The following is a 14,734-nucleotide window of genomic DNA, read 5'->3' on the forward strand; positions in this document are numbered from 1 at the left end:
ATTTGCACACACCCACAATGGTCCTCTCATTAGCTTTACTAAGCCCCTTCATGACATGACGAAATCCAGACAGATCTACACCGTTAGGACCGTACCTAATTTCACTCTCACCATAATATATCTAAAAAATTAATTTATTTGCCATCTCTGGAAACACCCGCAAACATAACCAATGTTAAGACAATAAACTATATTTCTAATTATCGGATAAAATTATTTCTAAATGCTATTCTAGGTTCGCAAATTATCATATACTGCTACCTCCTACGTCCACATGTACAACCCCAATATAGTAAAAATAATATACTAAAAATAATATTCTACATTGCACTGCTATCGTACAATTTTCTAAATAAATTTGACAATTTTCTAAACCCTAGTTCATAAATATCTAAAATCTATGTCATATACTACTACTGCACTAATTAACAACAATAAAAAGGAAAAAAAGATTTACCTAAAATTATTCTTCAAATCCGCAGCTCAAATGCAGTAGGACTTCGCCGACCTCTATTCCTCCCCTCTCCTCTCCTCTCTTCTCCTCCCTCTTCTCAACTTTTTCTTTTATCGGATTATAATGAAATTTTGGTCTATTTTTCGGCCTTTTTATAGGAAAGGGTGGCCAGGCGGGTAGCAGAGCGCGGCGGGCAGGGAGGCCCCTTACCGCCTCCTGAGAGGGCGGTAAGGACCCATACCCGCCCCCTCAGGGGGCGGTAAGGGAGCCGGCTCGGGCGGGCAGGCCGTACCAGTCCTCTAAGAATACGGTTAGAGGCCCTAACCGCACTTTTAGAGGGCTGCAGGCGCTTAGTTTTATAAATTCTCCTATGGGGAATCTATTTATTTAAATTTTTAATAAAAAAATATAAAATAAAAAAAAAGTCGAGTAGGTTGGGCCAAAGACCCTATGAAGCGGGCTTCCAAATGGGCTAGTTTGTTGGCCCATGGAAATTTTTGGCGCAGGCTTTCTCCCTGGAAGGCAGAGAACCCAGCGGTGTTGTGGGTTCCCAAGCATAGCCTAATGCTTTTTCCAGTTTTTGAAATTTTCATTACCCTATATATAGATAACAAACAAGACCAAAAGGCACATGCACATACCAAAAGGCACATGCACATCATGGATTCTTTCTTTTCCAAGTGATCCGACTGGAAGAAGTGTTATATGAGGGCGATAAAAACAAATTACCAATAAAGAGTAACTAGAACTGCCATGCTATGTATCTCTGTGTTGTAACTACTTCTAGATATATACGTATGCTGGGTACTAATTTTGCCCGATTTCTGGTAAGTCGATTGCGGAGGAACTGAGAGGGAGCAGGAAAGACTGGCACCGATCAGCAAAAGCGAACCCTTCAGTACATCACGTTCAGCCCTCCCTCAAAATCCCATTTGTTTTATTGAGGAATCACTCGTCCGTCTCCGCTTTGCCGGCCGATAAGATCACTGAGATTGACCAGCCAGCTGGGTAGGTTTGCCTATTCCTTTCTATTGATATGGAACCTTTCTACATTCATAGCCTTTCAATCCTATTCGGATCTTGCAAGACTGGAATCTAGAGTAAGCGTTACGGTTGATAATCATTTTCGCAACTGCAACTGCGGTTATTGTTGTTCGTTCGGGAGGGGTGTCTCCCCAACAGTATCTCCTATCCATTCAATCTGTATAAATGTACAATATTGCAATAGAAAACAATCGATTCATTTCTCTATCGCCTACTCTCTGTCCAATTACATTTCATACTCGAACAAAGTTGACAGAGAACACAACAAAGGCACGGACATAAGTTGGACATTAATAAAGAACAGACCATCTGATGTACATTGCCAGCAAACTGGACATTAGCAATGAAAGCTTGCCCCAAAATACACAAGATTTCAGTCTAAAAATAGACAACATTTTATTTAGTATACCAGACAATCACGCCTTTATTATTTTTACTACAAAACAAATAATACGTGGACTCCAGGTCTGGCTCTTCTGCCGCGTAGAAAGAGACAATGGACATAATAAGTCCCAGGTTTATAACGAGTGCAACTGATTGTGCCATCATCAAAGTAGGCATTTTGTACAACCATATATAGTGTTACAGGGGGTGCTCAAAAGATAAATACGACACTGTCGTGGACTCTGGCCTTCTGATTCTGAGCGACACATTCGGAGATCCACATCAGGTTCCTTATCTCCTGCTCACGTAGCCTGATGTATGCAAAGAAAACGGCGTAGTGGAACTGCAATGCCAAGAAAAGATGTGTCAAAAGATAGCACCAAGAATGAGCTGACGCCTTGGAGAATAGCTTTGAATTTTTGGGAGGCAAGTCAGCAATAACGCTCCCACCCACTCATCCACCAAAAGGAAAGACAGCCTTGAGAATATAAGAAGCAATCACTTGAGTGGAATGCAGAGTGTTTGTATAGATGGTGCATAAAAGCATGTGTGTCATGTGCATCATATGTGTCACAGGTGGCTGGGCACGATATACAGAGACCCTGGTTAATTCAGTTTGCCTTCATGGGAACCATACCAATTTTCTAAGCAGAACTTCTAATTCTTATTTGCCAATTATCTTTATGGAGTGTTTAGTCATAAACCTCACAAGGAAACTGGAAGATCCCTTCAAGGTGAGATTCTTCACAAGGTTATTCACAGAGGACCTAACACATTTACATATCCCACCAAGGTTATATTTCATATATGAAGCAATTTGTATAGCATATTTAAAGCAGAAAAATATACCTGCTGCTCAAAGGACAAACATAGCCTCCGCACTTCCTCCTCGTAAAAGGCCTTATCCAACATCTGACTTTCTCCATATGAAATCCTAGAAAATATAGACTGGTATGGTGGGTACTTCTCCATCACACCACGCACCTACACCATGAACAAGAAACAAGTATTATGACAATCAAAATAACTGATGCAACCACACAAGTTTCACTATGAGAAAGATATGACCATAGTCTATGCGTAGTACAGATGACAGTGAGACAATCCATCTTGAAAGACTACAGGTATGTTCTATTAAAGTATTATCCTACACGTTTGAATCCCAATTCCCCCTATCCAAAGAGGCCCTAGAAAGACATTTCAACTTCAAGTGAGAAAGACCATAATGGAAAATATCAAACATAATTGCAACGCACACTAAATATACATAACATGACACTCAAAAAAGGGATATCCTAACAAGCACGCAAGACCAAAGGGCACAAATTAAAATTATTTTTTTTCAACTAATGACATCTGTGTTGATGATAAACTGATAATATATTAATATATAGCTAAGCCAGCTTCAAAATGCAAGAAATAAATAGTTTGGCGTATGATGATCACACACGTATGGTGTCAGAAACATACACCCTGTGCAATGATACTCCATATCTTAAGGATAAGCAGTCAATATAGCAAAAAGTCCATAAGAAACACTTTATATTAGCATGAGATAAAATAACTATATTATGTGTTGGCCAAATCAACCACACCACTGCTGCTGATATAAAAGGGAAGTCACAAAAGCATGTTCGATATATGACCATCACACATAACGTGTGCCACAAGACCTCTCCCGTGGAATACCATGCTTCTCCATTTCTTCAGGATGAAGCATTTGGCCTAGGACATCGTATGTTTCAACAGGCCTTATGAGCAGTCTTATCACTGGTTTTTTCATCAAACAGATGGATAGCACTCCAACAGGCATTGTTTTACTATTAAAAAATCGCTGTAGAACATAACCACTAAGAACACAAAATAAGCAGCACAATGAACTAAATCAGTACAGAGCATTGCAGGATGTGTTTAACAATTGAAAATAAAAAGTTGCTGCAATGAACGTGGAGCATAATAGAGACAAACCTGGTCAACATCCTCGCAAACAGCCAGTTCTTCGTGACCATATGGATACCTAGAGGATATCAAAATATTACATCCACATGAAAAACACACACATCTTGACAAAAAGTACAGCTAGTGTTGCTATCAATGGAAAATTACAATAAACCAAAGTTGGAGTACAGCTTCCGGCGGTCATCTCTAGTCAACTCAGTCCCAATGCTGCAAAACATGACATAGAAATTAGGACAGTATTAAAGCAATTGTGCATGTGGAACTGAAAAATGCCAAGATGAAAATGAGAAAATTAGCACTTCACCTATTTATTGTAATGTTAACAGCTCTTCTGTCAGCTTCAAATGAAAGGAGATCGCACATGATCTCAGCTGTCGCACCACCGAGTTTCTATACAAAAGAAGTCATTTAGAAAACAAATGAAACAAAAGCAAATGAAATATTAAGACTATTGAGAGTCAAAGTGATGACTCTGTAAGTACTATATACCTGGCAAAATTTGTAAAAATCCTCAAGATATGCTTTGTAGAGAGTGTTCCTCATAATCTCAATATTCATGTCATCCAAATCCTACAAAATGCAGATATCACTCATTACCAAGGCATCCTTAGCTGTCACTAAAAGTAAAGTACAAAAATGATCGACACAAGCTTTTTACCTCAGATGTAATGCACTCTGAAAAGTACGGGGCCAATGGTGTATCAACTAGAACCAATCTGTAAAGCTCACGCATGTTTTGAGCAACCGCAAGAGATGCGATGCTGTTGATCAGCAAGTAAGATGAATGATTAGTATTCTGAGTTTCTGGCACATCTCCACTGAACAAAAGACGGATAGAAAAACAATAATACCTGTCAAACATGCCCAATGGATGGCATTTCTCCAACAGTTCATTAACATCTCTCTCATGCAATGTCCCAGTAACAATAAGGACAACATTATCAATCATGTGCCCGTACCTGTAAAAAACGTTATCCTGTTAGGATCAAACTACTGCACTAGAGTAGGAAATGTTAACACGTGTCGAGGAAAAAGATATAAAAAAAGCATACTAACAAATAGTTTCCACTTACGTAATATACTGCAAGAATGTAGATAGTGGTTCGGTGGCCTGGCACAGCATGTGTTTGTACTCATCAACCAGTTTAAGAGTGCACTTTTCCACAATTGTTGTTGTGTGCAAGGGAGAAGGCTCTGCGTTCAACAGAAATAAGTTCCCAGTACAGTTGCATCACCAAAATGCATTGAATGAGCATACACTGCAATCATATTATGAGAAAAATTGCCACGTTTACTCGGCACAAACTTTATTGATTTGGCAGAACTCCTGCCCATTATAGCACAGAAATGAAAAATTCACGCATTCAGCATAACAGTGGTAGAGATAAGAGAAACTATATGTATCCTTCTAGTGTGAGAGACACATGGAAGGATATAGAACCCTTAGCAAGTAAACACCACATCCTCTATACATAGAAACGAAGCCCAGTGAGATAAGACATCAGAAAAAGCTAGTATGGAATATGCAAAAATCTGCAAAATAATCCGGCCACCAAATGATGGCGAGTGTTAAGGGTTGAAGATTATGGTAATCTATTGTTAGGCAGAACAGCAGAAGCAAAACTTGACTGAACATGTTTTGCTGATGGCCTGATGCAGTTGATGCACAAGCGCATGTGGATTTTAGCTCATAAAACACTCCTAAGTGGTTAATCAACAAAAAGATCTTGTTTGTGCAGCTTCAAGAGCAGTTTACAGGCATCAGATCAGGACTAAGCTAACCTGCAGGAATTGTTCTGAATTTCAAATCACATGTATAAACATATTAATCCGGAGACAAGAGGGCTCGGATATGGTATTCTTAACTAGCCCCCAAGAACAATATGTTCAATCTACTAATTAATGATCTCAACATACAGGACCTAGTGGGCTTAAGCGACTAGTTGAATTCACATAGCTACCATGTACCAAGTAATATGAACTAACGATCGAGATCCCTCAAATGAAGCAACAATGCACGGTACTCTAGCTCGAGGACGAGCGCTGCTAGTAGCACTACTCCCAAATCCCCAATCGCGATCGCAATTCGCGCGGGGCGGATCGCGAATCGCCACGCACGAGAAGCCGCAGATCGAGCAGCGCAACGGCACGGTAGCGCCCCACCCTACCCGAACCCAAGGAAGCTAGAGGATCTCACCGTTCTGAAGGTAGGGCCCGTACTCGGTGGCGGTGAGGTGCATCTTGACGTCGTCTAGGTTCTCGCACTGGCAGAGGTTGTTGTAGTCGGCGGCGGTGAGGAGTCCCGAGCGGTTCCCCCGCACGATGGCCTCCAGGAACCCATCGTGGATATTGAACGACAGCATCTCCCACCCGTACATCGTCGCCGCCCGCTCGCCGGAGATGCCTCGGTGGGTTGGGGGTTTCGGGGGAGGCAGCGCGGTGGCGGGGGTCGCGGCGCGCGGCGGGAGGGCGGGATCGGGAGGGAGGAGGTCGTCGATGAGATCCGGAAGGTGGGGTCGCGGTCGCAGTGGGGTGGAAGAACAGTTTTTATTAGATGGAACTCGTTGGCGAAGCTTGTGACATCTAGGGACTATTTAATTATTTATTATTTTATCGTGTGCTAAATTGGTTTTTCTAACATGTGAGGCTACATGAGTTATTGCCACATGAGTTATTAAATGTGGATCAAAATGGTAAATTTATTATTATTTACCTTGTAAGAGTAGCAAAAAGTTAAGTGCCTGATATCCGAATTTGACACGTAGGTTGTCTCAGTTTCTCCTGTTGGGGCATCCTCGTTCGTCTGATCTTGACCACCTGGTGATGAAACTGGCCAAATGGTTTAAAAGGATTGTAGAAAACTAGATGTAAAATTATAGCTTATTTTTTAAACTGGTTGTACATCGTGTGTTGCTACAGATTGGCCAGCAAGAGGGGTTAGGGTTCAAGGATGAGTAAGGTCCTATGGCTTCACCTGCAGTAGGCGGCAGTGGCAGCGGAGCTATGAGCGTCAAGGCTCCGTTTGGTTGGAGGGCAAGGTTGGATATGATAGGGCCATCCATGTTTTGCTGGATGAGATGATCCAATTTTTTGTTTGGTTGGGATGGATAGGATAAGTCAGTTTTCTGTTTCGCTGGCGGGATGAGAGTGGATGAGATGAGCTAGTTTTCTGTTTGGTTGGCGAGATGAGAGTGGATGAGATGAGCCAGTTTTCTGTTTGGTTGATGGGATGAGAGTGGATAGGATGATCTATTTATAGTTATAGTACATCATATGAGAAGAATATTGAATTTTTTTATATTTTTAAAAATTTATTTAAAGCATTAAAAATTGCTAGAAGTTACAAAAGTAGGCTTTTTTGAAGAATTTTAATTAAATATTAACTCAGGCTTTTTTATTAAACTAATTAAAACAGGTTGCTAGTGAGCTCTAGCTTACTTATAAAAACTTTTAGAATTTTTAGATCATGTTTATATTTTCAAATGAAATTATGAGTTAAATAGAAAATCAGAACGCACATATACACGGACGAGCGCGATTGGATGGCTCCATCCGACCGATTCGGCCGGCTCGCTCCAACCAGCATTTACGTGGAATATTCCACCCGTAGGCCACCCTATCCATCCCCGTACGTGAACCAAACACCGATCGATCGCAGGCTGCCCCGTCCCATCCGGCTTCATCCCGTCATCCAAACAGACCCCAAAAGGACCAGGGCCACTCAACGGCAGCATGTCGAAGATGGGTTAGTGTAGTGGTGGGAAACAATCACAGATTGGATGACGGGACCGCTTTTGATGACAAGATTTGGTATTTATAGTGGGCATTATAGCGATGATTGGCTTAATGGACAACCAGATGAACAGTACCCTGATCAGATGAAAAGTATCGTGATCAGATGAATAGTACTGCAACCCGATGAACAGTGCCTTCGACTAGATGAATAGTGCTATGACCAGAGTAACTACGATCAGTGGTCGTAATCAATGACCAGGCGATCAGTGACCATGGTTTGTTCCTATTGTTGGTCTCTCGAAAGATAGAAGAGTTAGTCAAATTCAAGAAGGATGAACTACATTAAAAGGTATTTGAGTAGATATATGAGAGTTTTATATGGTCAAATAGGAAATATCTGTTAGTTATAGAAAGTTTGGAGATCAGGTATGTATAACCAAATCATACCTGTAAGTCTTGTTTGATTTGAATTAGGAGTCTTGCTCTCTTACGGCTAAGACCTGTTGCCCTTTAATATGAGAGGATCATGGCCGATTGAAGATATCAACCAATCGATTAAACATAATTTATATTATCTTTCGTCTTTTGTCTAGCTCTTGTAGTCCCATTCTCTTTTTCCATCTATATTGCTTCCTATTCTTGATGTCGACAACCAAAGACAAGCCGCCGGTCATCCACACTCCGACAGGGTCCCTCCCGACTATGGGTGACAACAAAAGTTCGACGACACAACGCCACGAATAGGGTGCCCTGGGTGCCGCTCGTTGAATATTGCACACGAGATGCTCAGTGTTTAGTGAGACAACTTTTCGCGTCAACACACTTTTTGGCGACTCTGCTAGGAAAGAAGTTTTTCGGCTTTCTCTTAGCCAAACTCTAAAACCCTAGTTCGTTTAGTTAAGTTTCATTTTGATGCGGCAGGTGAATCCATTTTAAATGGGTTCATCTCGTTTTGCAAACGCAGCACACAAATTGGTAGAATTTTTGGAGCACTTGCACATTTATAATTATGATGTCAGGTTGGATGAGATGTGAGAATGAGACGAGATGAGGACGGTGCTAAGGGTAGGTCGGGAGAGGAGCCTGGATGCCATATACCACTTGCATCATTTAAGCACCGTCCATCGGTGCCGTTAGCTTTAGCACTTTTTCGTGCTCACCACATACCCGAATATAGGATAGGTAAGCCAAGTACCATAAGTCGCTGCGTCCATTTGACTCATGCTCCCGGGGTGTGAGCAAGGGTTTGTAGAGCCACCTGAGATCCGCCAGTAAGACATCGTACCCATGGGGTCTAGGTGGCCTCCACATGCATCGGGCATGGGGACAAAGGTTCAGGGTGGGTACATGAAAGGTCGAGGCGTAAATCATCGCTTGCAACCGACGAGTTGTATGGAGGGTGATCTCGTGTCGTGTGGGTCAAGGAGTACTCCCTTGCAGGGTGTAAAATTAATTTGAATTGTCGCACTCTCGATTATGAGCAAGTTTTTGTCCATCCGCATCGGTCGTAGAGTTACGAATATGAGATGTTTGGTATGGAGGGTGTGTTGGGTATGGTTGGTGATGATCCCTGGTTACATGAGATGGATCATTTTACATTTATGTGCATGTTGGTATTTACAGGGTAGATTGGATATGTGTTTTGGTTAAGTATAGGTTCTCACACATAAATATTAGGTTGCTTACGCATATGAATATTTACTTAACCTTGTTGCCTTTTTCTTGCTAATAACTCAATGTATAACCCTTGGAGTAGGGCTATTTATATGTGCCCTATATGGTTTAAGTTTTGCAAGTACTTTTGTACTCATGCTGTTCTTTCAGGTTGGCAGGCGAGGAAATGTTAGCTTCTGGCTACTTCATGTCCACCAGTGCCGATGGCGGGTAAGAGTAGTGTCGTCTACTCATGTGACAAGGTTTGGGTAGAGCCTAAGGGCATATGGCTCCACGGATCTATTTGTTATTGTTAAGTTTTAATTCTTCCGCTGTGTAGTTTTATCTCTTTTGATGTAAATTGTTGTAAATGGTTGGATGTTTAAGAACTTGTAATATAATGTTAATTACTCGCTCTTTATTAAGCTTGGTTGTGATTGCTTATGTTGTAAAAGTATGTGTTCCGATCTTGGGCACAAAACACGTGCTGGGACTACCAGGATAGTATTCTGGTTAATCTTTGAAGTCGTGATTAAGTAAAGGAATAAGTTCATTTTACTCCCTCGAACTATCACGTTTGTCCAGATAACCCTCTGAACTTTTAAACCGTCCATTTTACTACCCGAACTATCAATATCGTCCATTTTACCGTCCGGAGTGGTTTTTCTCGGTGGTTTTGATGATGTGGTGGTGGTTTCTCCATGTGGCAGTCCTAGTTAGCGTGTTCAGTCAACGTGTTGACATCAGCGTTGCGCAGTAATTCGATTTTTGTTTAGAAAAATAATTCGTGAAAATAGATTATTCCGAAAAATAGTTTTATGTTTATAAAAAAATCCAAAAAATATAAAATGATTTAGATAAATGTTTTAAAATGTTTTTAGCTCTGTTTTTACTTCTATAAATATTATTTAATGTTTTTCTAGTGTAAAAATTATTCCAAAAATGTTAGAATAAATGTTTTAATTTGGAAAATAGTTTTAGAAAATATATATTAATTCTGATAAAGTTTTAAAATATATTCCTTGATAAAATAAATGCTTTTAATATGTTTTTTCATATAAAATTAGTTTTAATTCTAGAAAAAATTGGTTTAAATCCAAAAAATAGTTTTCGTCATTTTTAGTCGTAGTTTCGCGTCGTTTCTAGCCATTTAAAATTCATTTAGACGTATTTTTTGCATATTTTGGGTATATTTGAGCATATATTTTTTTACATTTTCGTCCCATTTGGGCACATTTTGATCATATTTTGCTATATTTTGGTCATATTTAGGCATATTTGGGTCATATTTGAGCACATTTTTAGCACATTTTAACATATTTTGGTCATATTTTGGCACATTTGGTCATATTTGGGTATATTTTGGGCACATTTAGCCATATTTTGTCCAAATGTGTCCAAAATGTGCTCCAAATGTGCCTAAATGTACCCAAAATATACCAAAATATGCCCGAATATGGCTAAAATGTGTCCAAATATGGCCAAATATGCCTAAAATGTGGCCAAATATGCCTAAAATGTGCCCAAATTTAGCAAAAATGTATAAAAATGTGCTTAAATGTGTTTAAAATGGGTCCAAATGTGCCCAAAATGTACCCAAATGTGATCAAAATGTAGCTAAAATGTGACCAAATGTGCCCCAAATGTGGCTAAAATATGATAAAATATGTCCAAATGTGCCAAAATGTGCTCAAAATATGCTCAAATGTGCCCAAAATATGTCAAAAAGTACGGCTAAACTAATTTTAAACGGCTAGAAATGACGCGAAAACTACGACTAAAAATGATGAAAACTATTTTTCTGGAATTAAACCTAATTTTTCTATAAATAAAACTAGTTTAATATTAAAAAAACATATTAAAAGCATTTATTTTATCAAAGAAAATATTTTTAAATTTATCAAAATTAATCTATATTTTCTAAAACTATATTCCAAATTAAAACATTTATTCTAACATTTTTGGAATAATTTTTACATTAGAAAAACATTAAATAGTATTTGCAGAAATTAAAACTGAGCTAAAAACACATTAAAACATTTATCTAAATCATTTTATATTTTTTGGATTTTTTTTCTAAACATAAAACCTATTTTTTTGGAATAATCTATTTTCATGAATTATTTTTCTAAAGAAAAATCAAATTACTACGCAACGCTGATGTCAGCACGCTGACTGGACACGCTGGCTAGGACTACCACGTGGCGAAACGCCACCACGTCATCAAAACCACCGAGAAACACCACTCCGAGGGGTAAAATGGACAGTATTGATAGTTCGGGGGAGTAAAATAGATGGTTTAAAAGTTCAGGCAGAGAAACGTGATAGTTCGAGGGAGTAAAATTGACTTATTCCTTAGTAAATGATCGACTTAATAATTAATTAGAATACTATTTAGACGGTTCCTCACAGCGTGATATCGGCGCTAGTTTTAATGAAGTAGCCTAAATATGCTTAGGGCGTGGGTCAATAAATGTGTCAACATCACTAATCAACCCACTGCAGTTTCTTTTGCTAATATGTATGAACTTGCTATTATGCCCCTAAGCATAACGTACAGCCGTTTAGTTTCGCATTATGTTGTTGCATTTCTGTGAATCATATTGCATCGACGAAAAAGGTAAGGAACGCATCCCAATTGCAGTTAATATCGGGGGCTCAACCAGTGCGAGGCAGGGGTCTGGTGTGTCCCGTACAGCAATGGTACGGAAAGTGAATACGTTAGCAATAACATATGAATATCCACCATACGATAGTAGTTATGGTCGTCTACCCATGTGAGGATTATATGGGGTGTCCCGTAACGTGATGGTACGGGAAGTGAATACGTGGGGAACCACGTATAAAACATCGCTTATGCAGCGAGTTGCACAAGCACCGTTCGCGCGAATACTTATTCTTTTCGTGCGAAGGGTGATGAATGTGATTGCGATGTGTGTTGGGGAGAGATGCACTCGAGAAGTAACGTGTTGTGAATTGTGAGCTAGGCTGCGTTTTCGCATACCTTGCACTACGCTTTTGATCATGCATTCTACCCATTCGTTCGAGTTCTTTACCTAGGGGATGCTGGCACTCTTTGTGAAGAAGAAGGATCAGTCTTTGCGGATGTGTGTTAACTACCATCCATTGAACGCGGTCACCGTTAAGAACAAGTATCCCCTTCCACGGATTGACACAAGCTCCCCGTTTCATCCAAACAATGCATGCATGCACAATAGCCGTTGATAGTCTGGCCCAATAGGTTGCCAAGGACTAACCAATCTTAGATTATTATGAATAGCATTGCGTGTAGGGTGAAGTTCTCTCGTTTGAATGCATCACATATATGTACACCATCATTCCATAGATCTTTCATTGATGGTTTCAGGTAGACATTGATATCGTTGTTAAGTTGCCTTAGCCCTGGTATCGGCACCGACTTCATAATGTATTTTCGCTTCATACACAACTAATGAGGAAGGTTGTAGATATATAGAGTCACATGCTAAGTGATATGACTACTGCACATATTGCTGAATGGATTCATCACATCCGTACTCAACCCAAATCTTATATTCCTCACATCTTCTGCAAACGGATCCTTGTATTTCCTATCGGTGTTTCTCCACTATGTAGAATCAGCGAGGTATCTCAGCATTCCATCATTCTTGTGCTCCTTGGCGTGCCACCGCATCAGTTCGACATGCCTTTTGTTCGCAAATAAATGCTCTAAATGAGGGGCTATAGGAAAATACCATATCACCTTGACGGGAGGCCTTTTATTGTTTCCTTCACCATCGATATCATCACGGTCACGCTTGTACTGTGATGCACCATAGACAAGACACGCTTTCAAGTCTGCATACTCTTTGTGATACAACATGCAATTGTTTGGACATGCATGCATTTTCTGCACTTCCAACCCCAATAGGCACACAACCTGCTTGGCCTGGTACGTATATTTTAGTAGCATATTTCCCTTTAGAAGAAATTTCTGCAAAAATAGTAACAACTCTGTAAAGCTTGTATCAGATCACTCGTTGCTTGTCTTCAATTGTAGCAGTGAAAGCACAATATGCAACTTTGTGTGCTCCTTCTCGCAGCCCGAGAACAACAGTATTTTAGTCCTCTAACATTTGCTGGAACTTTTGAAACTCTCTTTTTATTGGTGAAGTTCTCCTCCCCATCGTGCAATATCTGCTCCAAATCATCGGCGTCAACGTTAGCCAACATCTCCTCTAGATCATCATCGACCAACATATCTCCGGTAGGCAGCATATTGGTGTATTCGTTAGGCGGCATATCAGTGGACATGTCTTCATCTTCTCTACTAATGTATTGCCCTTCCTATACGATCTCAGCTTCACTGTGCTCGGTCCAACGAGTATAGCTAGGCATAAAGCCCCTTGGCATCAAGTGGGATTCTACTGGGTGGTGGAAAACTGCTTCTTGTTCTCATAATCAACGCATGGACAACACATGTATTGAGACTGTGTATTTGACTTCTGATGAGCCCATGGTTCCTTTGGATACGATTAATACTGCCAATAATCCTCAAATAATACAAGGTCCAATTAAAAGAACACGTGCACGACAATTAGACCACCTGGTACCTGGTGAACTATTTCTCGTTGTTCATGCTTCCTTGGATGGATTACTACTAAATTCTTGTGATGTTTTATTGCTTAGGAACGTGAGAGAAGCACCACAACCTTACTCGGATGTCACCCCTCGAAGGCCAAGTCTACTCAAACTTGAGGCTGAGCTCTAGCCGTAATCATGGTCGAAGTCATGGTCGTGGTTGTGGTCATGGTAGAGTCACAGACTAGCGCGATAGTAAAACGGATATAACTCTCTCATACAAAGTCCGTTTTAGGTAATTTTGGACATTCTGGAAAGCTTACGACGATCCCTTTCTAATGGATATGAGATCGACCGAATATTCATTATAGTTTAGTTAGAGTCAAAGAAATAAGGTGCTATATCACCATTTTGGACCTAGTTGGGTCTTGTTATCGTGTCGGGGTCGGAGTTCAGGTTGTGTACACCTCTTCCCATGACTGCACAACCCTAGATCGACTTTCTCACGTCCCCCCTATATATATACAGTAGCCATCGTAGTTTAGTCTCGGGTTTTGCTTAGATTATTCTGTTTTATACAGTTTCGCCACTTATTCGGTTTATGGAACCTCAACTTGAGTACTTCATTGGTAATTAGTAATATTCAGATTGTATCTATCTATTCTTGCTTGTGTTCTCGATTTGCTTGCAGGAAAAGCCTTCTTGGCGAGGGTAATCGCGTCTTGTTACGGTTGATAACCACGGAGTAGTAGTGTAGTGGTTGTGAGGGTTCTCAATCTGTTCTAGTCGAAGCCTTTAGATCATCAACATCGAAACTCCACTAATTGACTTATCATATTACCTTCGGAAGATCGGGCAAACACGCATCAGCAAGCGACTAGAAGAGATCCTAGTGGTGAGGCATTGCCTTGGTGGCTTAGCGGCTCATCCGGCTTGAGGCCTTGT

At 40.2% G+C, this 14,734-nt stretch overlaps 1 protein-coding gene across 1 annotated transcript; it reads right to left on the reverse strand.

Annotated features, from left to right (window-relative positions):
* Positions 1–1,773: 1,773 nt before the first annotated feature.
* LOC133914949 (probable V-type proton ATPase subunit d) lies at positions 1,774–6,394 on the reverse strand. Its single transcript, XM_062357921.1, has 10 exons — positions 6,039–6,394; positions 4,915–5,035; positions 4,693–4,800; positions 4,500–4,602; positions 4,331–4,411; positions 4,146–4,231; positions 3,989–4,048; positions 3,851–3,899; positions 2,732–2,866; positions 1,774–2,225 (listed from the first exon to the last, which is right to left on the reverse strand). The coding sequence occupies exons 1-10, from the start codon at positions 6,217–6,219 to the stop codon at positions 2,094–2,096; spliced, it is 1,056 nt and encodes a 351-aa protein (XP_062213905.1). The 5' UTR covers positions 6,220–6,394; the 3' UTR covers positions 1,774–2,093.
* Between the last annotated feature and the right edge of the window lie 8,340 nt (positions 6,395–14,734).

The sequence above is a fragment of the Phragmites australis genome, chromosome 1 (assembly GCF_958298935.1).
Source record: "Phragmites australis chromosome 1, lpPhrAust1.1, whole genome shotgun sequence".
In the NCBI taxonomy this organism is placed as follows: Eukaryota; Viridiplantae; Streptophyta; class Magnoliopsida; order Poales; family Poaceae; genus Phragmites; species Phragmites australis.